At 41.8% G+C, this 24,988-nt stretch overlaps 2 protein-coding genes and 1 long non-coding RNA gene across 4 annotated transcripts in view; 2 read left to right on the top strand and 1 right to left on the bottom strand.

Moving 5' to 3' along the window:
* lnp1 (leukemia NUP98 fusion partner 1) lies at window positions 1-6,855 on the top strand. Its single transcript, XM_034701049.1, has 5 exons — window positions 1-371; window positions 503-718; window positions 5,612-5,857; window positions 6,298-6,396; window positions 6,676-6,855. Exons 2-5 carry the CDS (start codon window positions 533-535, stop codon window positions 6,841-6,843), a joined length of 699 nt encoding a protein of 232 aa, XP_034556940.1. The 5' UTR covers window positions 1-371; window positions 503-532; the 3' UTR covers window positions 6,844-6,855.
* LOC117825296 lies at window positions 6,323-16,074 on the bottom strand. The gene is made up of 3 exons (XR_004633829.1): window positions 15,934-16,074; window positions 9,156-9,304; window positions 6,323-6,849 (listed from the first exon to the last, which is right to left on the bottom strand). It is a non-coding gene; the product is annotated as an uncharacterized LOC117825296 (long non-coding RNA).
* Window positions 16,046-24,988, top strand: part of tmem45a (transmembrane protein 45a) — a 14,383-nt gene continuing 5,440 nt past the window's right edge. The window contains exons 1-2 of one of the 2 annotated variants that reach the window (XM_034701015.1): window positions 16,046-16,436; window positions 24,661-24,868. In XM_034701015.1, coding sequence (XP_034556906.1) covers window positions 24,673-24,868 — 196 coding nt within the window. In that variant the 5' untranslated portion in view covers window positions 16,046-16,436; window positions 24,661-24,672. Of the gene's footprint in view, window positions 16,437-24,494; window positions 24,568-24,660; window positions 24,869-24,988 lie in introns of those variants that run through there. The other variant, XM_034701026.1, reaches the window with a different exon arrangement.

Consider the following 24,988-nt stretch of genomic DNA (forward strand, 5'->3'; position numbering starts at 1 on the left):
ATGGATCTGCTCCCTCTGTGTCCTGTATCACACACCCCGCAGGCTGCACAGTGTAACACATGGCGGCCTGCACTCCATAATTATTGACAGGTTTGATGGACTCAGTGAGTGGAAAGTATGGGGAAATTGGAGTTTCAGTTGTCTGCCCCCCGGCTCATGACTGTAATGGAAAGATTAAAAGCAACGGTCACATCAGTGCCAAAATACAACCCTCCCTGTTTACTCTCACGCCTCCTTTTTTACTTTCTCCAACACTTTAACTCGATTACAGAGGATTCACTTATTTAAAGACTCTGCAGTTTATTTTTGGATCACCCAAGAATAACACGACTACAACAGCCGCTCCTGAGCCTGCAGAGGATCCAGTGGGGGTAAGTTACCTTTGCCTTGTGGGGCAGAGTTGTGTAGTAAAGCAGGCAGTCAGTCAGAGGATTAGTAGGTCAGCTCAGTGCTGCGTCTACACTCTGTGACACTCGGCTGGACTCGCACTCTCTCTCTGCAGCAGAGAGAGGCTCTCCTGCACAGCTCCAGCATGTCTCTCAGGCTCCTGCCGGCCATCATCATGGACAATGATGAGGACGATGATGGGAACTTCACCAAGTGGATGAGCAGTTACTGGGGACACGGTTCAGAGTCTGGACACTCCAGAGACAGGAAACGCAGCTTCAGAAGACCAGGAAAAACGCACGCTGACAGGAGAGCATCACTGCCCACTGTGGTAAGGACAGCATTTAATAGATGCATGTGACTCTGAGCGGTGATACTAAAGTAACCCATAGCAGCATTCATCAACATCGTGCTGGGGTAGATAATGGAGGTGCATGTGCTTAAAAATGATTACACAAGATCATCTATTGCATGAAAATAACTTTCACAAACATTCTCATTAGAGCTTTTTGATGAAGTATTTCATTTCCTGTAGCTCAGGGTGCAAAAGAACAATGACCGCCACTTCCTCATGCTTAGACGGCAGCAGTGATAAGGGATATAATATTTGTTGTGCAGACTTACAGGTGAGTCTGTGTGTGTCCATGAGTTTCATACTGGTTAAGTCTAATTTAGCTGTAGATAATAAGCCTTCCTTTGTGCACACGTCTCTGTGTTTCCTCTGCTGCTGTGAATTAACCTGATGCAACTCATGCCTTCATTTATCTGTTGTAATCACCCCGGGAGTCAAAGCAACAAAGAAAAGCACCAAATACGTCACTCAAACTTCTTCAATACAATTGGTTGATGCGCACCTATGAGACTCCAGTAAGATTACATAGATTCAATGACAACATTCCTGACCTTTGTTTTAAGTGTGGTCTCATAAAAGGAACATTCATACATTGTATATGGGAATGTGAGAACCTAAGGCTGTTATTTTAGGGGTTTATCCTCTCAACCTTTCATGGAGAAAGGAAGAATTTATATTTACTAAGTTCTGCATCCTGCAAGCAAAACGGCTGAAAGGACTATTCTGGAAAAAAACTGAAAGACCCAGTATTGGGGCATGGATTAAAAATATGGCTACATGCATGGTTATGGAAAAAAAAAAAAACATACTCAGAGGAAAACTGATACTGTATGAAAAGTTGTGGGAACCCTTTTTGGAACGCAGTGATTTGTGCAATGTGCTTGTTGATTAGCTGTAAATTGAACTTGGACTTTGTCTAAATATATGAAATACCTCTTCTCTTTTTATATATGTGTTTGTATATACGTGCATGCGTGTGTGTATACATGTATAAATATGTATATGTGTATATATATATATTTAATATTTAATGAAGTGTATTTATTTGCAGGGTTTTACTTCAAATGTAATTACTACTTTTGTCCAAAATTTTACAATAATGGGTAAAATAAGCAAATTTGGATTACTTTAAAAAGAATTAAAAATCTGGAAGACATCTCACGACCCCCCATTGGTGTCTCACAACCCCCAGGGGGTCCGGACCCACACTTTGGTACCCCCTGCTCTAGCCCATCTGTTCACCTTGACTCACAATGGTTACAATATTCATGTTAAATTAAGTTTTTGCCACCTATATATATATATATATATATATATAAATAAATGTATTCATGTGTATATATAGATAGACTTTTCTTACTTGTTCTTTTTTTTTATGAAGTTTTCTTTTTAACTATATCATGAAGTTTACTGGCTGCTTATCCCTTTTTAAAATAAAATGTTATGCTTTATTTATTTTAAAAAGGACACACATGAAATATAAAATTTGCAGTGGTATGAACACATTATCTCCTTTGGCCTATGTTTTTTTTTCTTTTTGTTCCTCTATTCTTTTGCCTGTTTTTATTTTGTTTTATTTTATTATTCTACTTTATTTATCTGCAAAGAGATAGTGGGTGGGGGATTAAAGGGAAGTAAAAAGTTTTTTTGTGAGTGTTTTGCACTCAAAAAAGAAAACAATAAAAATAATATTGAAAAAAACCCCAAAGAAAAGCAGAGAAGTGATGACACTTTGTTTATTTTCATGGTTTTGTTTGAGATGTAAATACTACTTTTACATATTCTACAATAATGGTTAAAATGTGCAATTCTGAATTCTTTAAATCTTTAGGTTTTTCTTTGTAGGCATCTTGCAACCCCCCAGATCGGTGTCTAGAAACCCCAAATACTTTGAAACCACTGCTCTAGCCCAGGGGTTCCCAGACTTTTCAGCCCACGACCCCCAAAATATAGGTGCCAAAGACTTGTGACCCCCACTGTCCCTCAGAGTGGTTAAATGTTGCTTCATACTTCAAAATGAGTTTACCTTCATGCACAGGTACGTGTGTTTTAAATGAATATTTCTGCCTCACCAACCCTAAACTTAACTTTAGGAGACATTTGGCAACAAAGAGAGGCAGCACACTTATGAAATGTACTTATTTGCAGGGTTTTACTTCAAATGTAATTACTATTTTTGTCCAAAAATGTCACAATAATGGGTAAAATAAGCAAATTTGGATTACTTTAAAAAAAAAAAAAAGAGCCTGAAAGACATCTCACGACCCCCCATTGGTGTTTCAGACCCCCAGGGGGTCCCGACCCACACTTTGGTACCCCCTGCTCTAGCCCATCTGTTCACCTTGACTCACAATGGTTACAATATTCATGTTAAATTAAGTTTTTGCCACCTGGAAACAAAATGCAGAGTGCATGATGTGTGTTTGCATACAAACAAGAAAAGCAACAGACTTTAAATTGAATATTTTTTCCAGTTTAAAGACATTTTTAATGAGTTTTCACACTACTGAGAGAAATGTGTTTTTAAACCACTATAAACATATCATTTTTAACATCTTTAAAGATAAATAAATGACAATTTTATTGATCTCAGTGTAATGTGCAGCATGGAAAATGTCACACAGTTATTTTCAGGTTATTCCGGTGATAAGTTTGAAATAAGACAGCAGGGTGTTTGTGTTATTCTGGCAGACAGTGAGAGCAGATTGATGCATATGTTTACTTTCACTCTCACACTGGTATGAACACTATGCAGGTCATAAAGGTTGATTATTGTGTTTAGTTAATGGATGTCATGGCCTCAAACTCTGCATCAATAATATGATGCTGCTGCAGCACGCACATGCATTCTAGAGCAGTGAAAGTGACTCCTGAATTTATTTAACTTATTGTTCATAAAAACATACAAAGAGTCTCTGGCTTTGACTGAAATAAAGAATCAAATAAAAGTATTTTTCTGTCATGGTCTTTTGCATGCAAGATCTCATACACAGTGCCATAAGGGACCTGACTCACTCTCCTCCTGTCAGAGAGAGGTCAGAGGTCAAAGTCCGCTTCACAGCTGCAGCTTCTGGCTCATATTGGAGACACACACTGAGCAACAATGAGCAGGCAAAGTGGAATATTATCCAGAACTATGAGTTTATCCTGCAAGGTGTTGGTGGGACTTTTGATGGATTTAAAAATTATGCGCAACTTTTTAAAACTTCATTCAGTTCAAGGAGAGATGCATCATGACATACAAGAGCAGTATTGTGCAGAGAAAGTTTCTATCAGATGATTACACTTGAACAATGGTCATTTGAAATCTGGCTCTGCAAGCTGTATTCGTGGGTAGAATTAACACAGTGCCTATATTGTAGCTTGCCGATTTTTTCAAAGGATGCAGAGATGCTGACAGAAACAAGGAGGGTTCATCCTGGTGAAGACTCCCTGAAGCTCTTTTCCTCTCCTTTTTAAGAATACTTCTCTAAGTCGGCTTTCATCGTTATCTTTTATGTATCTATTCAGTCCCTTGTCTTAGTTTGGATGTCTGTTTGTGTTGTATCATGTGCCTCATTTCCCAAAAGCCTAACCAGGCACAACGCACTGCAAATGAGCCATGGCTAGAAGTCCTCGGCTGCACTTTAACTAGCTGCAACAATGCCTGCATCATGGGTTCCCACTCTTTTCCAGAGATCATCTTCCAGGACATTTTCAATGATGATAAAGCTACACTGAACAGGTTTAACAAACAGTAGAGCTGTTACAGTATTATATATGTGTTATAACTTTTCTCCTGATATCGTGTCACTGGTACAACTGGATAATGCTAGCATGACAGTTGTGGGTACTAACAGCAGCCATGTTTGTTTGTGTTTTTAACTTTCACTATGAGAATGTTTTGGTGAGGACCGGTTTTGAATCAGTCATGATCATATTGTCATGAATCAGTGGTGCTCATGCATGTGAGCGGGGGCGTCGTTTTGGAGGAGCTCTGAGGGGATGGGGGGAGGGATTAGACGGAGTCCTGAGGAAATGCTACATTCAAATTCATGCTAGTTTTCCGAGACTACCAACCCCAGCTTTAAGTAGTAGATTGTAGTTAGATCAACTTCCTGAACTTTGATCTCTGAGTTAACACAAAGATGGTCTTTAATTAAGTTGGCCACCGGGGGACTCACACCTCCGAGTTAACCCAGCTGTGAAATTCTAAAAGTGCACAGACGACACTGTGCTTAAAGGTGACATATCATGCAAAATTGAGTTTTTTAATGGTTCCCTACCTGAAATATGTTTCCCTGGCATGTCTACAAACCTCCTGAAAATGAAAAACATCCATTCTGTCCCTGTTCTGATTTCTCCACCTTTCTGTAAATGTGTGCTGAAACGAGCCGTTTCAGTTTTCAGTGTTTTTCATACGTCACAACGACATCCGGTCTGTAACGGAAGTCAGAGCTCGGAGCTTGTTCAGCCCATAGACTGTATAAAATACAACTCAGCTCCTCCTACGATTTTCATTCCCTGCACATGTGTGCTAACAAAGAGCTTAGGAGGGAGGCATGCTAGTTGTAGGCTGTCTTAATAAACACAGAGGTCGGTTTTACTCCCCACATCTGCAGATTTGAAGATCTAGTGGATGATTTTTATTTATCATGGAAAAGTGCTAGCGCTAGTTAGCATACCCACATAGCTACATGTTTGTAGCTGTGTACCAAGACACACGTCGACATACTGACAAATAAAACAACAAGAAACACAAAATCTGTGACCAATGGTTCAGAAAGGTCCTGCTGCAGGCGCCTCTCCATCAGGATCAGATTCAGAGGGTTGAAGTACAGAGGGTTGTCTAAAATCCTTTCATCACTATGCCTCTCTGTGTGTGGTCCACAGACACAGTTAGACGCCATGAAGTTAAACCGGCTCCACGCAGCTACAATGGCCCCCAGCCCGAGCCACGTCAAAACCAGGGAGGAGAAGGGGGAGGTCCGGCCCCACCAGAGGGCTCGACGCGCCTCCTCAGACGACAACAGCCGGGGGAAGTCGGCCTTCCAGGAGATGCGCATCGGTACCATCCCAGAACTCACAGAGTCCTTCGAGAGGAGACTGTTCCTCAGAGATAAGAGGACCACATCCCAGGTGAGCACAAGAACCATGAAATTAAAGCTTTACACTACACTACACTACACTACACTACACTACACTACACTACACTACACTACATGTACACAACACTACACTACACTACACTACATGTACAGAACACTACACTACACTACACTACACTACACTACATGTAAACAACATTACACTACACTACATGTACACAACACTACACTACACTACATGTACACAACACTACACTACAATACATGTACATAACACTACACTACAATACATGTACACAACATTACACTACACTACACTACACTACACTACACTACACCACACTACATGTACACTACAGTATTCAGACAAAATAAACTGAGTGTAAATGTATGGATAATTGCAACACTAATTCGGTTTAATTTGCTTTAAACTTGAGCTCTAAAAATAACTTCATGTCTGTCTTTTTACAGAATGATGAAGAAAAGCTGTGCCTGATCTGTCACGAAGACGTGAGGATGAGTGGAGGAGGAGTTCACGAGCTGCACTGTACACACCGTTTGCACAAAGAGGTAATTAATCCTTTAATTAGTCAGGTTTGCATGCATGCCTCTCCTTCCTCTCTGTGCTCATACTGCCCAGAGGAGCCTCCACTTGTTCACTCCACTCCCAGCATGTCAGTCATGAAATCCACGGTGCATGAAAGCAGCTCGTTCCTGGATGTGCATGCTTTGAAGTGAAATCAGTCTGCCTGCACCTGAAAGCTCTCTCTGAGACAGCATGAAGCCCTCTAACAGCTCTCGCCTGCTCTGAGGAAACTTACTCATATCGATGTCTCCATTTGTTGGAAGACAGCCCGTAGGTCAGAGCAGAGTCGGCCTGGCAGCAGCGGGGAAGCAGCGGCATGTCAGGGGAGGAGACCCTCGAATGAGAGGCGGAAGTCTGCGGATGGACCCATCTCCATGGAGAAGGAGCAGCACACACCCCGCCGTCAGCTCTCCCTGAGGAGACACCGCTGACTTTCTCTGTGGATGGAAGAGGAGAGAGTGGTGGATTTGCAAAGGGCCAAACATAACGATACCCTCCTGAACTTTTTTTTACTTTAAGGTGTGACATGCAAGTGTAGAAGTCCTAGAGTCTGGACCTGAACCTGTGAGGGCTGATCCATGGGTCCTACACTTTGTCAGCTTGGAGGCAATGTAACTTTCTCTTCTGGGTGTCTTAAGCATAATTTACAAACATGCACAACTCATGATTCATTCTTTTTAAGCAAAGATTTCCTGACTGGTTTTACAGCTCTGTTCTTTTTTCAAGCTGTTGTCCATTGTTTTTTTTTAATCAGTTGAGGGTTGATATATATATATAAGGTTTATGTTGTGTAGCCTTAAATAAGGCTGAAGGGTTAATTCTGCTGCTAAAATCAAGGAATTGCAGCTTACTGCTCTTATGCATTAGTTTAATTTCTCAACACCTGGTTTCTTATTTCATACAGTCTATGCTCAGAACTTGTAAGGATGACCTGACAGCTGGAATAGAGGTGCATGAGTTCAGGAGGTGCATGACTGCCACCTACTGACCTGGAGTGGAACAGAGGCAACATTTGAATCTCTTCAGTCTGATTCAGTTTCACTCATTTTAACCAAAAGAGGAGGATTCCATCCATCCATCCATCCATCCATCTTCTTCCGCTTATCCGGTCCGGGTCGCGGGGGCAGCACTCTCAGCATAGACACTCTCCCCGGCCACTTCCACCAGCTCTTCTGGGAGGATACCGAGGCGCTCCCAGGCCACCTGAGAGACATAGTCTCGCCAGCGTGTCCTGGGCCTTCCCATGGCCTCCTCCCAGACGGACATGCCCGAAACACCTCCCCAGGGAGACGCCCGGGAGGCATCCTAACCAGATGCCCGAACCACCTCATCTGGCTCCTCTCGATCCGGAGGAGCAGCGGCTCTACTTTGAGCCTCTCCCGGATGTCTGAGCTACTGACCCTATCTCTAAGGCTGAGCCCAGCCACCCTGCAGAGAAAGCTCATTTCGGCCGCTTGTATTCGTGATCTCGTTCTTTCGGTCACTACCCACAGCTCGTGACCATAGGTGAGGGTCGGAACGTAGATTGATCGGTAAATTGAGAGCTTTGCCTTCTGGCTCAGCTCTCTCTTCACCACGACAGACCGGTACAGCGCCTGCATCACTGCAGACGCCGCCCCGATCCGTCTGTCAATCTCCCGCTCCCTTTTCCCCTCACTCGTGAACAAGACCCCGAGATACTTAAACTCCTCCACCTGGGGCAAAGACTCCCCTCCGACCCGGAGAGGGCAAGCCACCCTTTTCCGACTGAGCACCACGGCCTCAGACTTGGAAGTGCTGATCCCCATCCCCGCTGCTTCACACTCAGCTGCAAACCGTCCCAGCGCGAGCTGGAGGTCACCGCTCGATGAAGCCAATAGGACGACATCATCTGCAAAGAGCAGAGATGGAATCCCAAGGCCACCGAACCAGAAACCCCCCGCCACTTGGCTGTGCCTAGAAATTCTGTCCATAAAAGTTATGAACAGAACCGGTGACAAAGGGCAGCCCTGGCGGAGTCCAACCCCCAAGAGGAGGATTCCTTTGGACATAACAAACAGCTTTATTCTTTTTAAGAAAATCCTGACTGAATATTTGGAAACAAACATAATAAAATATATATATTAGGCAACTGGTGCCAAGTTTAAATATTATGCTACTTTAACTGCACAAAAACACTTTTAGACATTTTATCTTGTAGTTGCTGAAAAAATATGTGAATTCTTTACACTTCACAGGTCACATGTTGAACATTAAACTCTGTAAAGATGGATTAAATGGTTACAAATATTAGTGGAATTTAAAATAGTGTGATTCTAAAAAGTGTAAATAAATATTAAATATGCATTAAATGAATTAAAGTCGTCTCAGCTGTTCTTATTTGTCTCCCTTTTACCTGTTGGTGTAACTTTCTCTGCTTTTATATGTGAGGACTGTTATTGAAGCCTGGGTTAATCTGATTGTTTGAAAGTTATTTTAATGACAATGTGTGTTTTTGTGTTCAGTCTGAACTTCAGTGTTTGTAACAGCCGAGAAAATAAATCTGTGTATGAGCAAAAAAATAAAATTATGAAGATGTTTTTTTCAAGATGTAAAAAAAAATGAACAGTTTATATATATATATGTATGACTGCACTCAGTAAATAAACAGCAGAGTATAACAGGTCAGGGTCAGTAGTGTTTCAGCATGATGGATGTCATAATCTGATTTAAATGTGTTTCAGTGCATGGAGCAGTGACTGTGGAAGAAACAGACGTGTCCTACATGTCTTCTCCATGTGGTCATGCTGAAGCTGCTCTACTGGTCCTCATCCCGAACCCAAGTCCCGTAACCGTCCTGGAGGATCCATGTGACCATCACTCCTCAGTCCTTTTGCATGAACGCCCCCTGGTGGACATGAGGCTGAGGGTCTGCTAATAAAAAGAGGAGGGTGGATATCATGTTCAGTCACAGGGGGACGCTGTGTAGAATAAGAGAGAAAGACTTTTTCTGCTGGGATGTCACATTTATTGTTTACATAGGATTATAACTTTCTGTGAATTAATGCCATAAAATGAGAGTTTTTAAAAATTGTTGTTTGTTCCTTTTAAAAACCCATGACCATTGTTTTAAACCTGCACTTTTATGTAGTAAATTATCCTCTTATTCCATTTTTTAATCAATCAATCTTTATTTGTATAGCGCCAAATCACAACAAACGTTATCTCAAGACACTTTTACAAACATAGGAGGTCTAGACCACTCTATGTCAAATTATGAACAGAGACCCAACTTCAAGACAGGATAAGACTCAGTCTGACCCCACCTTAATCCACCATGAGCATTGCACCTTGCAGTATTTAGCTAGTTACAGTGGAGAGGAAAAACTTCCTTTTAACAGGCAGAAACCTCAGGCAGAACCAGACTCATGTTAGACAGACATCATGCCTCGACCAAGTTGGCTCTTGAAAGAGGGATAGAGGGGAGTAAGAGTGAGAGGTGATAGTGATGAGACGAGTAGTAAAAGCTGTTGCCGCTGGAGTCCAACACGTTCGCAGCAGGAGGACGTCTACGGCAGCTCAGAGGAACCTACGAGACAATGGAGCTCAGGGACTCCAGAAAGGTCTATGGTTAGTAACTTTAATGGGACAGGCAGAGTTAAAGTAAGTGATGAAGGGGTTGGGGGGAAGGGGGTGAGATAGGATCTCAGTGTGTCAGTGTGCCAGTTCCCCCAGCAGTCTAAGCCTATAGCAGCATAACAAAAGCTGGTCCAAGCCTGATCCAGCTCTAACTATAAGCTTTATCAAAAAGGAAAGTTTTAAGCCTAATCTAGAAAGTGGAGAGGGTGTCTGCCTCCTGGACCCTGACTGGTAGATGATTCCAAAGGAGAGGGGCCTGATAACTGAAGGTTATACCTCCCATACTACTTTTAGAGATTTTAGGTACAACCAGCAGGCCTGCATGTTGGGAGCGTAGTGTTCTAGAGGGGTAATAGGGCACCATAAGCTCTTTAAGATACGAGGGTGCCTGATTTTTAAGAGCTTTGTAGGTTTAATGCCAGTATCAGGACTATTATCTAGGTTTAAATCTTTTTCAACTTTTGCACGTCTAATTTCCCCACAGAGATACTTTATTTCCTCTTAATGCCTAGTTTTAGGATATGCAAGTTGTTGCTCTTTTGTCCAATTTAAGATGAGGAGATCAATACTACTATAACATCTGTCTGTTAAATGGCCAGATGCTTGTTAGCTTAGCTTAGCTTAGCTTAACAAGTGTAACAAGGGATAAAACCTGGTTTTTGATCCTTGCAAACAAAAATGTAAGTTTGCAAAATGTCTTTGTTTTTTTCACTGATTTTTACATTTTTGCCTTTGAACTGGCCAAGCTGCAGACGCAAGTGAAAGTTGCATTGATTTCATCCCTTAAAGATAGTGTTTACATTATACATACACTTATATTTAGCCGTGTCTATCTGTCATATTCTAGAATCTAGACTGAAATGCTCCCTTTCTCACCCCTACTGATGGTGAAGTGATGGTGGCCTGCAAGGACAAGACGCTGTGACTCATGAGAAGTATGAGCCTTCATTTTTTTGTCTTCCAACTGTTGCATTTCGTACGGCCACTCACTGAATACAAAAGAACTTATGTTACTAGTTTGTCTGTTCTGTGCTGCTGTAGGAACCTGGCGGTGCAAGATGACAGCCTCTGTGGAAGGGGACCCGCTCCTTATAGTTAGATAGATAGATAGATAGATAGATAGATAGATAGATAGATAGATAGATAGATAGATAGATAGATAGATAGATAGATAGATAGATAGATAGATAGATAGATAGATAGATAGATAGATAGATAGATCTTTATTTGTCCTTAATAAAGAGATTTGTTGTCATTGTCTGTACAAGAATACATGTATAAAACACAAATAATCAATAAACATCCACCCAGCCTCACAACAATGGTGCACCTCATCCCACATATAAACACACCAGACACATATGAACACACAGGACACATATGAACACACAGGACACATATGAACACACAGGACACATATATATACACACCGAACACATATGAACACACCGGACACATTACATTCGCATTTTATTCAGCATTGCTATGGCTGACGGGACAAAGCTTCTGCCAAACCGGGCTCGCCTACAGTATGGGGATCTGTATCTGCGACCAGATGGGAGTAGTGTGAAGACTAAGTAGAGGGGGTATTGGGGGTCCAGTGTTATAGTGTGTGCTCTGCGCATGATGGCTCTGTTGTTGAGGTCAGACAGGTTGGGTGTGGGGAGGAGGATGATTTGATATGTAGATACAAAAGGCTCATCTTAAGTTAACAAAAACAAAATGATTAGAATACACTAATTTACCTATGAATATCACATTGTATTGCTAAAAACTGTGCACTGTTCCTTTAAGGAGAAAGTAAATAGGACTCCTTTGCTTGCTCTTTAATACAGCACATTTTATCCGGCACTATTTCCTGGCTTAAAGAACGGGAAGGAGAGGAGTGGAGTAATCAAGTTAAAAAAGGGGAAGTTATAAACCTTTATAAATGCATTAAAATGCTTTATAAATGTGCTTTAATGCATTATAAGTCATGCCTCTGGTGTTACTAAAGTGAGCTCCTCCTCGTGTCTGCAAGTCAAACCTTATTTCCATCTGCTCCATCCTTTTGCCTAAAGTAAGCTTTTGTTTTGCATGTTTATTAATTTGCATGCAAGGCTTAATGTGCGCTCATCTCTTCAGTGGGTTGTATCTTTTACTGAGAAAATCACAAAACCAGAGTTTACAGAGAAATACGACCGCATGTTTCAACTTATACATTAACATAAATGTGAGGGAAACTGTATTCATGTTACTGATGTCTGTTAAAGCTACTCAATGTGATCACTATTTGTGTACGTCATCCCAGAACAGATGGAGTTTGTTAGGCCGGGTGTGATATTATCCAGGGTTTATCTAGGTCTTTTGTTACGACTTTAAACCATCATTATTAGTGCTGCACATGTAACGGCACATATGTTGTCCTGCCTGAGTGTCATTAATCTGCTTTTGTTGGACTGTTTTTCATACATTACACATTTGACAACTTTCAGATAACTTAAATACAGCCTACAGCTGCTGTGTTGACTTCACCTCAGAGTACTTGTTGTCCATCTTTAGCCACTTGAGGAAATCCTATTAGCATCCTTGACGGTTCTTACAGCACTAATAAACATATTTACAAATACATGATTTCTTAGCAATTCATAATGGCTCCTAAAATAACACCCAAAATCCTAAAAAAGTTCTAAAAGTCATTTTTTAGAGGCTAAGTTTTGCACAATTAGGAACATAGGTGGCATGGCTGACAGGAAGTGTCAAGCCTACTTCAACTCTGCCTTTCTGCCTCTTGATAAGTCTTCCAAAAATTAGGTTGAGTTAGCAGTGCCAATATAGCGACTGCCATTGTTGGGTTTTTACAACTGCGCTCCAGAAATGCGTAAGGGTAATGGGTGTCGTCAATGAGACTAAGTCTATATATACAGTCGTCTCTTTTATCCAGGCTGCAGTTTCAGGATGGAAATTCTGGCACACCTTTGGGATCCTTGTGTTGTTGCAACCATTAGGATGGTGGTGCCGTCAATAAATTAGGTCCTGAATCTGCATCCTCTGGGTCGGCAGAGTCATGCTACTCAGCTTGGAGGACCGCATTTCTTGCCCAACAATTCTGAGACCCTTGATGTTTGCAATGGCACCACCTAGTGCATTGGATCAGGGGTTCTCAAACGTTTTTTTGGGGGCCAGGGATCCCTTACAGGCAAGAATATCTTCCAAGGACCCCCTCATAATTGTAACATAGATTAAGTATGCTTACCACCATTGGCACTGTTAGATGCCCTAGTAGCTATTTGAATTGTAAAACTTATCAATCTAAATACTTCAGACCTGTTCCACAGTGATAAACAGAAAACACTTCACCCTCTGTGTTTTCTGGCGGATGTATCCCTCACTCTTTCACTGGAAAAGTTTTTAGTTTTGTCCTTATCTTCCAGGTGATCAGATGTCGCTTTAGCGTGGCTGGCTTCATAGCTTTGTTCGCAAGCACCTGAAGGCACATGACGCATTCTGGTCTCCCGTCACTGTTCTCAATAAAACCAGACTCTATATACCTGTCGTCATATAGTCTTAATTAAGCTAGCTTGGGCTTAGCACCACTTCACGATGTGAACTGTTTTAGAAATGGCTCCATGCTAGCGAGCTAGTAAGCAAAGCTAAGTAGTAGCAGGAACAGTTGTTACCGGAGTGATGTGTGAATGAGTGATACGTGACATATTGATGTGAGTGTCACAATCATATCAGTTTCTATTGGCCCAAAGCTAGCTAGGGTGGGAGTAATGGGCACAATATGATGGTTTCATTGGCGCAAATGATCCTCATCTGTATATATGCTGTTTTTGATGACACAGCACAATTTTATAAATTATTAGAAATGTATCATAATTATTTCACGGACCCCCACGCTATGGTTCGCGAGCCCCCAGGGTCCTAAGACCCCACTTTGAGAACCACTGCATTAGATCACCAAGGACAGCATTTTTAGTGTCTACCTGTGACCTTTACCCACAGACTCAACTGGATAATAAATGGACGTGGTATACGTGACATCACCCATCTGTTCCTGAGCGCTGTTTTGAAGCCTATCGCCAGAAATGCTGAACTCAACCTAACTTCGTCCGAGCTTGCTAACAGTTACAGGGTGCCCACCTGTCAATCAAATCAGCCACGCCCTTATTTGGGCAAAACTCTTAAGTTAAATATCTTTGAAAATACAGAGTTATGAAAAAATTCACCCCCCATACAGTTTTTGCTGATAGAGAAATAAGCGACTCAGACCTAAACTGTTTTTTGAACCAGACTGTAAACGTGTTTATTTCTGCTGTAAAGATCGTCTTTTTTTTAATTGGTGTGTATGTGGTTTCTGGTGTTTCTGCAGCCAGCCTCAAGTGGACGTTCGATGAACTGCAGTTTTTTATACTTCAGCATGGGCTTCATATTTTAAGACCAGAGGTTGACGCTTGCCTTTACCCTAACCCTGGTCATAATGCTAACACAAGGGACTAGAATTGTGGTCCTGAAACTGCAGCCCCTGGTTCTTCAAACACACAATATTGTCCAGGTCTGCAGAAGCATGCTACCCCCTCATTGCAGCACAAGAGGTTGGGCCAGTGTTGCCAACTTAGCGACTTTGTCGCTATTTTTAGCGAGTTTTCAGCCCCCTCTAGCGACTCTTTTTCAAAAAAGCGACAAGCAACAAATCTAGTGACTTTCTCTGGTGTTATTGGAGACTTTTGGAGACTCTGAAATCAAAGCATGTATCTTTCTAAATGAGCAGCAGGTGCTGCAGTGGCCCCCTCCCCTGTCCCAAAGCACTCACAGACGGCTCAGTCCGAGTCGCACAGCAGTCCCTCGTACCCGAGTCAGAGCAATGTTACAATGTTACAATGTCATTTAGCAGACGCTTTTATCCAAAGGGACGTACATACGAGAACAAGAACAACACAAACAAAGATCTAGACAAGAGGAAACAAGATCAGTAAGAGTAACAAAGTGCTTCAAGTCAATTTGGATGCAGGTACTGCCAAGCAGTGTAAAGGCAATGCACAAAAGTATATAAGGAACATCTACAATGAAGCAACCAAACCATTTAAGACCTTCCATTATCATCATCAACAATTAACATCACCACAATAATGACCAAAGTACCAAGTGTTGGGTCACTTCAGAGCTGAACACAGAGTCCCAGAGTAGAGCAGGACAGTGTGAGTCTACTGTAGCTGGAAGACATGATCTGCCACTGGGGACAACAGTGGAGAACAGTCTAGCTAAGTGCATAGTGCTTCCTAAAGAGCTGGGTCTTTAGCTGTCTTTTGAAAGTAGAGAGGGACTCTGCAGATCGAATGGAGTTGGACAATTCATTCCACCATTTAAGGTGGTGATGTTAACCCCTCCGCGTCCAGACTGCAAAGGAATCGCGCAGGTACGAAGACACTGCTGGCTGATCCATTTAGATTGTTAATGTAGATTGTATACAATAAATATTTTGAAAATTATATTGTTGACAAATGTAATGTTTTACTTTGACTTTTTTAGGCCCCTAAGTGTATTTATAAACATATTTAGGGTGTTTTTTAACCTCTTTATGTCTCTCCCTTGATGTTACAGGTCTCTCTGACAGCGTCTATTACAATTCAGATTATCAGATTAGGCGATGGCGTCATTTAGCGACTTTTAGGACAGCCAATAACTACTTTCCTCACTGAGGAGTTGGCAACACTGGGTTGGGCCACCTCACTCCAAAAAGTCTGACACGCCCCTGTTACCAGTCAAATCAAGCTGATTCAGAGTTTTGGACATAAATACTCAGGAAATGTTTACCCAGGTTCTTTCATAATTAAAGTGTCTGTAATCTCTGGACTTACAGTGTTTCATAAAGTTTTTAAAGGTGTTTAAAAAAGTTGGGGTGCTGTAAACCCTTATTTAAATGCTATCAGCTACTTGTTTACCGAGGAAACGAACTTCCTCCCTGCCGCTCTGGACCTCCTCCTGCCCGCAGAGACTTAGTGTACGTGCCGGTGGTCTTGTCCCGGTCCGGCCTTTCCCCAGTCTGGATGGAAAGTAGCGGTTTTCCTCCAAACAGGGAGGGCTCGAGCGGGCGGAGTGAAAGTGCACACGTGGACACCTAAAACTGACGCTCGGTGCAGCCAATCACTGCACGAGCTGATGACTCAAGCGCTCCCCAGCCAACCAATGGGATCGTTTATTGAGGGGGTTAAAAAATCCTGAAGTGTTTGGAGTCGGAAAAATGAGAAGAAGGTTGTGAAACGGTCCTGGAGGCAGCGGAGGAGGCTTCAGATGTTTACTTCATGTTCTGCAGAATAATTCTGGATATATCTGACTGTTTTCTTTACCAGAGGAGGAGATTTTAGAAAGATAACATGTGGATGTTTTGATTTCTCCATCTGCAAATACTTATCAACTTTCCATCTCCAGACACAGACATACTTGGGTAAGACCCCTCGGTTTTTTTCCTGTCTACTTTAAAGGAATCCTGTTCACTGTATCCTGTTAAATAGCTATAAAGTGTTTAATACAGCTGCGTTTTGGTTATACTGCCAAAGCTGGTCGCCTATAGTTCATCAGATCTTTATAGAGGTTGTTTTCATGAGCGACTCTTTGAGTTTTCACTGTATTCAGAGGCTGTAGAGCCTTGTCAGCTCTTCGAGTATTATAAAACATCTGTCTGAGGAGAACAAAGCCTCTAAACTCTGACTTTAAAGGCCTGAGCATCTTTTTATTCTTTAAATGTCTCCTCCTTTGTGTCACATCTAAGTCTAAATCTATACCTCCATGTATCTTCTCCACAGTTTCATAAACCAATATGAAAAAAACCTATGACTCACATTATCCCACAGAGGAGAGTTAGGTCTATGTGGACATAGGCTATGCAAAACTGTAAAATGAGATGCATATGCAAACTTTAATGGACTAAAAACGTGACGTGTTTCAATAATGGATGATACTTTAATTTGAATATTGTTTGTCTTCCTTTTAAATAATAATAACTCTTTGTTGTTGTTTCCTTTTCATTGCTCTACCTCCTCATCTGACATTTTCACATCTTTATTCTCATCCATCATACATTTGAGGCATGTTAGGTGTTTCCTGTCTTATGCAATGTGTGATATAACAACTTATACATTGAATATTAAGGTTTTAGTCCTATAACTCAGTATATTTCATCAAACAAACAATATAGAAGTGAGCTTTAAACAGGAGTGGAGAAACAGGTCAAACATTAAATCAACACTTTAATAGAAAATAAACAACAAATCTGTAACAAATAACAAAACTAAAAGTACTTATTATGTAGATAGAACATCCTTACTATTAACAATACAGTACTTTAATACTGGTTTCTGGTGATAGTTTTGTTAATGTTAACTTTTTTACAGTGTTGAATAGTTAAATCTGTAACTATTACAGCCTCTTGTGGCTGTGGCAGAGTGGGTAGCCCACTAATCACAGGTGTGGTGGTTTTGATCCCAAGCTCCTCCCGTGCACATGTCCTTAAAGGCGTCCCTGTTCCATTATCCTGCAGGAGATACTACTGCATACAACGTTAAATACATATATTGGTTAATGGATAAGTCGATCAAAACAAAATAATTGCCATCTATTTCAATATTTCATCAAATCAGTGGCCCCTGTCTCACTGGAGTTAGTCATTCCAGTGTGAGGAGAGGACACCTGCTTTCCTAACTGAGCTAAACCAGCACCCTTTCTTTCACTTTTCAAGCTAACTCTGTCAAACAGCTGCTGTTCCAGCTCTTGCAACCTCTTTTCTTTTTCAATCACCTTCAAAAATTCTGAGTTTTTCAATGTTGGACTTAATTTGGACTAATTTGGCAAATTTAGGACCTACTTTTAAATGTTTTTAACAACTATAAGATACATATTTCGAATTCTTTGGACATCGTAATTATAGCGACTATAAAGAGCCAAAAGCCGCTGAGAGGCTGACGCTGGGCCTAGTTATTGTCGGACATGCTAAAGCAAAAAAATCACTATTGCACAAAAAAGTAAGTATAACCTTTTATTAACAGAAAAGGATAATCAACTCATGATAAAGTGCACAAACAGAAAATAGCAAAAATAAGTGATAAATAGCGTAAACTGAGCGTAAACTGAGCGTAAATTAAGTGTAAATAGCGACAAAAAGTACAGAGACCCAGCTCACCCCCTTTCTCTACCTGCAAAAACATAGAACACAGGTGGCCTAAATGAACTCAATATCCCCGCCCCTAACACATGACCCGTAAATAACCTAATTAACTGATCCCACAATAAACCATATCGTAAACAAACAACAAAAATAACACCACAAAAAGTATACAAAACAATGTCCTACCCTAATCCTTGAAATATCATAATATAAACACTTGAATCCCTTCATGGCTCCAACAGTAATTCTGAAAATGAAGCAGATTCACTGCTCGTGAAACACAGGGACGTGACCAGAGGCGTGGCATGGGCCCACCTTGAAATGTGATTGGCCACCCTTGGTGCCATCCCAAAATTCAAAACTATGATTGGCTATGTGTCTTGTCAGAGGTGGGACTTCTGTTAAAATCAACAAAAGGGGCTGTGTTGCAACCAAGCGGCAACCTCCGGTCTTAAAATATGAAGCCCATGCTGAAGTGCTAAAAACTGCAGTTCATAGAGCGTCCACTAGAGGCTGGCTGCAGTAAACCACATACACACCAATTCAAAAAAGGCGATCTTTACAGCAGAAATAAACATGTTCAAAAACGGTTTGTGTCTGACCAGCTAATTTCTCTATCGGCACACACTGTACGGGGATGAAATTTTTTTACAACTTGGTATTTTCAAAGATATTAAGCTTGAGAGCTTGCCCAAATAAGGGCGTGGCTGACTTGATTGACAGGCAGGTTCCCTGTAGCTGTTAGCGAGGACGCTAAAGGCCCGCCTCTTTACCTCACACTAGCTTGTGTGAAGTTCAGTTGTGTTCAGCATTTCCAATATGGCACCCGCCGACGATTGGCTTCAAAACAGGGCTTCAGAAACAGATGGGTAACGTCACGGATGCTACGTCCATCATTTATACAGACAGACTATGGTTGCAACAGGGTGCTAGTGTTTGTTTGGCGTCACATTTCTTTTGTGAGTACTTTAATTTGTGACTTTGGACATGCATCTACTTTCTCAGATTTTATGATTATTATAATTATGAGATTCATTTGTGTATGTGTGTGTGTGTGTGTGTGTGCAGCTACTTCAGGCCACCCCTACATAAGTCAGAGCCCCAGTTGGGCCACTTCAGTCAGTAAGTCTGGACACGCCCCTGCTGCACCCTGATGGTGTTGACCCACTAAATAGTGGGGTTCTATCAAGTAAATAAACTTTAAGGTTTGGTTAAAAAGACTCCTCATTTTCAAGACAACAAGTGAAGCATCCAAAGTGGGCGGTGCGTGTTTATGTCTGCACTATTATTGCTGATTTTCACGTGTGTGTAAACAGGGGAACACGGGCCAAATGTTTAACGCTCTAGATTCAGTAATTTGTAACTAGTCCTTTAAAAATAGGGTGGGACAGAGCATTACTTCTATTTGGAGTCATGTTATAAACTAGTCCCAAATGTAAATACCTTAAACATAAGACCTTAAACACTTTACTGAAGCCACTCCAGCCTCTGTAGAATATTTACTTTATGTCATCAGTTTTGAACTCTGAGCACAAACTATTTATTTACTCCAATACTTGAAGTTAAAAACGGTGAATATGTAAGCATGACTGCACAGATGTTGTCGCTGCTGTCATGAGTAAACAAACCAAACACTGAAGCCTCTTTCAGCCGCACTCCAGGTGACACAAGGAGGGAGTGGTTGTCATAGAAACTGAAGTGTTTACCTCTCCAGTGCTGAGAGGTCGCACAGGGTGTGTGAGGGCCGTCCAACACAGATGAGCTCAGTTTAACATCTCAAACAATCAGCGTGTTTAGAGTGTCGTCCTTCAAAAGGTTCCTCTTTGTCGCCGGGCAGAATAAAGTCTGTCATCTCCATCACAAAGGAGAGTGCAGCCATGCAGCTCGGTCTTAGTCTTTCTATGATCACTACTGATGCTGCAGCTTCTGGAAAGATTGTTTATTGCTGAAGTCAAACAGGTTTATGAAGCTTCTTTATACTCTCTTTGTTTTTGCAGTGAAACCATGAGGAGGAACATGATACACGAAAGAGTGCAGGATTGATACTGAAGCCAGTTTCTGATCTTTTCCTGGACGCAGGTTTTGTTTCCTTGAGAGCTTGAGAGCTTGAGAGCTGCCTGATAGATCTGTAATGTACCATCATTGCAGGATTGAGGCCTTGTTATAATCTCTTCACCTTCACAGTTCTAATGCAATCTCATGAAGCTCAAGCTTACTATCAGCTTTGCTCAGATTCATGGACATGCACAGATGGTGTGTAAAATATGAAATACCTCAGATAGACATAGAAACTGAGTCCTCCTCTTCCATCCAACTCACCCTCCCACCTGCTTGCTTTATCCCCATGGGGTCGAGAGCCTTCAGTCGCTCGCCCCCCCCGCCTCTGGAACTCTCTCCCCCTGGACGTACAGAATTCCACCTCTCCCACCACCTTCAAATCCCACCTCAAAACTCACCTTTACACACTCTAATCCGTCTCCCTGGGACTGGAATGACTTCCCCTCCCCCCTTTCATCCTTCTAGTATTGTATCTTTATTATAATGTATTTATTTTTTACTGTTGAGTGTTGCTTTTAGTATTGCTTTGTTGTAAGGTGACCTTGGGTGTCCAGAAAGGCGGCTATAAATAAAATGAATTTTTATTTTTATTATTATTAAACCTGTTATGCACTCTTTAAAGACATAATTTCTTATTGTTATAGTTTTTGAAGAAGGGTATTAAAAGGTGCTTGTCAAAAGTAAGTGCATAACCCAGGACAACAGCCAACTCAGTGACTTTGTTAAGAAACCAGCACGGAAACTTTGCTATCAACCGCGGCAGAAGGGGGTTAATCTTACCTCGTAGTTAAGCTCATTTTAAGAAACTCCCAACCAATCACGATGTCGGTCTGCGCTCTTTTAAGAAATGTTATTAGCTCTTTACTTTGCCATTAGAAAGCTCGTTCAGTTTTGCCCTCTACAACCTCTGGTCTTAGAATTTGAAGCTAATGCGGAAGTGCTACAAACTGCAATTCATCGAGTGTCCACTAGAGGCTCGCTGCAGAAGCACTGGAAACCAAATACACACCCAGTCAAAGAAGCTGAACTTTACAGCATAAATAAACATGTTTACAGCCTGGTACTAAGAAATGGTTTAAGTCTAGCTAATTTCTCTATCAGCACACACTGTACAGGGGATGAATTTTTCTATAACTCGTAATTTTTGAAGATATTAAAGTTATGAGTTTTGCCTAATTAAGGGTGTTGCTGACTTGACTTACAGGCTGGAACTCTGTAACTGTTAGCGAGGAAGCTAAAGGCCTCAACTCTGCCTCTTTGCCTCTATGGACCTATATAGACTTCAAAACTCATGGGTGACGTCACAGAGACTACGTCCATGTTTCATACAGTGGATGTTTTTTGCGTTATTCCTAGATGTGACGTGTGTTTGTTGTTTTTAGACTCTTTTTTTTTTATTAAAAGTGTTGCTTAATGATACAAGACGGGTGAGAGACATGACAATACCATACACAATATACAAAAAGTGAAAGACAAGACAACAAGTGAACATTGCAGAGAATAATGTGTGTGTGTGTGTGTGGGTCTGTGTGAGTGTGTGTATATGTGGGTGCGTGGGCGCTTGTCTCTTTGTATGTATAATTGTATCAAATAGGACAGTAGTTTGAGATAAACTGGGTGGGAGAAGGTAGTGAACGACTGGGCCACATCCCGACAGACTACCAGGCATCCCGGACAGCCCCCAGACCCAATGGGAGGGAGCTTGCCTGAGTGGGCCAGGACCCAATCTGAGCTTTATCTGCCCCTAGAAAGCGACTGTTTTGTCTCTGCAATATTTGTGGACTCAACACTCCTGCTGCTTATCTTGTTTACCTCATACAAGCCCACTTCAAAAAAAAGAAGGAAAAACTGATCAGTTTACTATTTGTGTATTTGTTGTATTCCATAATGATACTGCAACACTGAATTATTTGACCGAACATCCCAACATTTTCTCACATGGTGCAGGTCTACATCAGAGATTCAGAAGCAAACAATTCCAGACACATCATGACATCAGTGTGAGATCCTGAAGTTAGCATTTAAATAACCCGGCGTCATCCTTTGTTTGATGCAGTGAAGCAGAAGAGAGATTTCACATGTTCAAAGATGAAGGTGAAAGCTTTGGTCTCTCTCTCTCTCTCTCTCTCTCTCTCTCTATCTGTCTAGACTCACTCGTACTCAGGTCAGCTGGAGGGCGTTCACAAACCCAGTCACACACTAATTATCTCTGATTATGCTGTTTAAGTCAATTGCAGGCACTCCTCAACGTTTACCTTCACGTGTCTAATTCTTTCAGCTTCAACAGCCGGGCTCAAATAAATGCTGTGAACAACATGATACTGAAAGAAAGCAGTATACCAAATGGTATAAGTTGTTTGTTTGTATTGGTATATTTAACACCTGAAGGAAAGGAGGAGGGAGCCGTAGGAATATTTCTGTCATTATAGATAGTTCTCTTCATGCTGATTTATGTCCAAGTGTTCATGTTTCTGATTAGTTTAGTTTTGATTTGTTAAAGCTAGGGTTGGTGTTCAGATTTAGATACACTTTGTGTTATACTGGTTAAAATGATCTTTATGTCCTGATGGTAATCAATACATAATGTGTTCTTAAAAAAGAGCGAAGAAAAGCTGCAATCTACAGCCGGAGTAAACCTGGGAAAACACCAACCAATCACCGTTTTTGGGGTCCAAAATTTTAAACCAATCAAATCCCATCCTGCCGTTCTGCCCGCCTACTGCATGTACATTTCCCCGGCGTTCACTCCCCGTCCCCCTGCCTCAATTTACTGCCCCTCTCAGCTCAGGACTGCAGTCTGGATCAGAGTCTAAAAAGCTCTCACCACGGGGGCTCTGACAAGCAGAAGAATTAATGACATTTAGTAAGTCCTACAGATAATGTATATGTACTGTAGCGTCAGTCCGGACACTGTAAGGATGACGAGCCGATTGGTGAACACGTTGATCTTTAATAACCGGTCACTGTCGGCCGTGATCACGCCAACCAACAAAACAACAATCAATGTTTGAATGAATGAAGAACTTCTCCTCTTGTCTCTCCTCTCTCCAGCTCACACACTCTACACCTCTCCTGATGCCTTCACTGACTGTCAACACTGTAGGAATTAAGAACATCTACACTGAACAGGTTTAACAAACAGTAGAGCTGTTACAGTATTATATATGTGTTATAACTTTTCTCCTGATATCGTGTCACCAGTACAACTGGATAATGCTAGCATGACAGTTGTGAGTGCTAACAGCAGCCATGTTTGTTTGTGTTTTTTAACTTTCACTATGATAATGTTTTGGTGAAGACCGAATCAGTCACGATCATATGGTCATGAATCAGCGGCGCTCGTGCATGTGAGTGGGGGAGTCATTTTGGAGGAGCTCTGAGGGAGGAGGGGAGGGGATAGACGGAGTCCTGAGGAAATGCTACATTCAAATTCATGCTACTTTTCTGAGACTACCAACACCAGCTTTAATTCATGTTGAAATGATGATTGATTGACAGCTCTGTTGACAAATCAGGTTCCTGCAGTGCGTACCGTATTTACAGAGTAGAGGAGGGTCAATGATGGAAGGAGAAAACGTAACAAACACTAACACAACAGTCATTGAACTTTTCAAAGCCATGAGTGTCTGCTTCACTCCGCAACAAGAATCAGTTCTGCTGTGGACTGTTTCCACCGGAGGGATCTTTGTCATTCGTTTGGTAAATGTGTGTTTTGTTTTTTTGAATATGGGTGTTGGTGGGGACCATAGACTGTATAAAATATGGACGTAGTATCCGTGACGTCACCCATCTGTTTCTGAAGAGCTGTTTTGAGGCCAGTCGGCGGCGGCAGCCATATTGCTGCTGTGGAGCCAGTGTGACGTAAAGAGGCAGAGTTTGAGCCTCCTAGCCAACAGCTGCAGTGTTCCCACAGTCAGCTGTGCCTCTCATTGGAAGACTCATATTCTCAATTTCTTCGAAATTGCCGCGTTAGAAAAAAATTCACCCCCTCACAGTGAGAGCACATCGAGAAATGAGCTATCCAGACTACACTCGTCTTTTGTACCAGGATGTAAACATGTTTATTTCTGCTGTAAAGATCGTCTTTTTTGAATTGGTGTGTATGTGGTTTCCAGTACTTCCGGAGCCAGCCTCAAGCGGATCCTCGATGAACTGCAGCTTTTAACACTTCCACATTGGACTCATATTTTAAGACCGGAGGTTGCCGCTCAGTGGGGACTCTTCGGCTTTTAGAGCAAGCTTCAAGTGGACACTTGAGGAACTGCAGATTTCTGTAATTTCCAAACAGTGTAGTCTCCCCCTGCTGGCCATTAGAAAAAAGAAACCGGTTCATTCCCTTCACTTTTGAAAACAAGAGGTGCTGTCCACCTTACACGTCTTACATCCTTATGTCCGCTTTCTGATTTATCCATAACAGCTGCTAACAGATTTGTTACCTCCTACCATTCAGGTGTGGTGAATCATGGGAAGCTTTAAGGGCCACGCTCTGCCTGGAAGCTTCTTCCTGGTTGCGGGGATCTGGTGGACGGGGAAGCACTGCCTGTGGTACGCCACCCGCAGGAACAAGAACATCGGCTCCACCCGCCTTTCCAGCAGAGCGTCGCAGCGCCGCCTAGAGGTCATCGAGAGCTCCATCATACTCTTCTTCTCTGTTGTTGGTAAGGAAGTCTTTTCATGATCAAAGACTAAGGGTGGCTTTATTGTCGTTTCAGCATATTTTAGCACACAGGAGGGACAAAGGGTCCTCTGTAAAAAGAGAGCAGTAATATAAAGAAGAA

Source organism: Notolabrus celidotus, chromosome 2, assembly GCF_009762535.1.
Source record: "Notolabrus celidotus isolate fNotCel1 chromosome 2, fNotCel1.pri, whole genome shotgun sequence".
Lineage (NCBI taxonomy): Eukaryota > Metazoa > Chordata > Actinopteri > Labriformes > Labridae > Notolabrus > Notolabrus celidotus.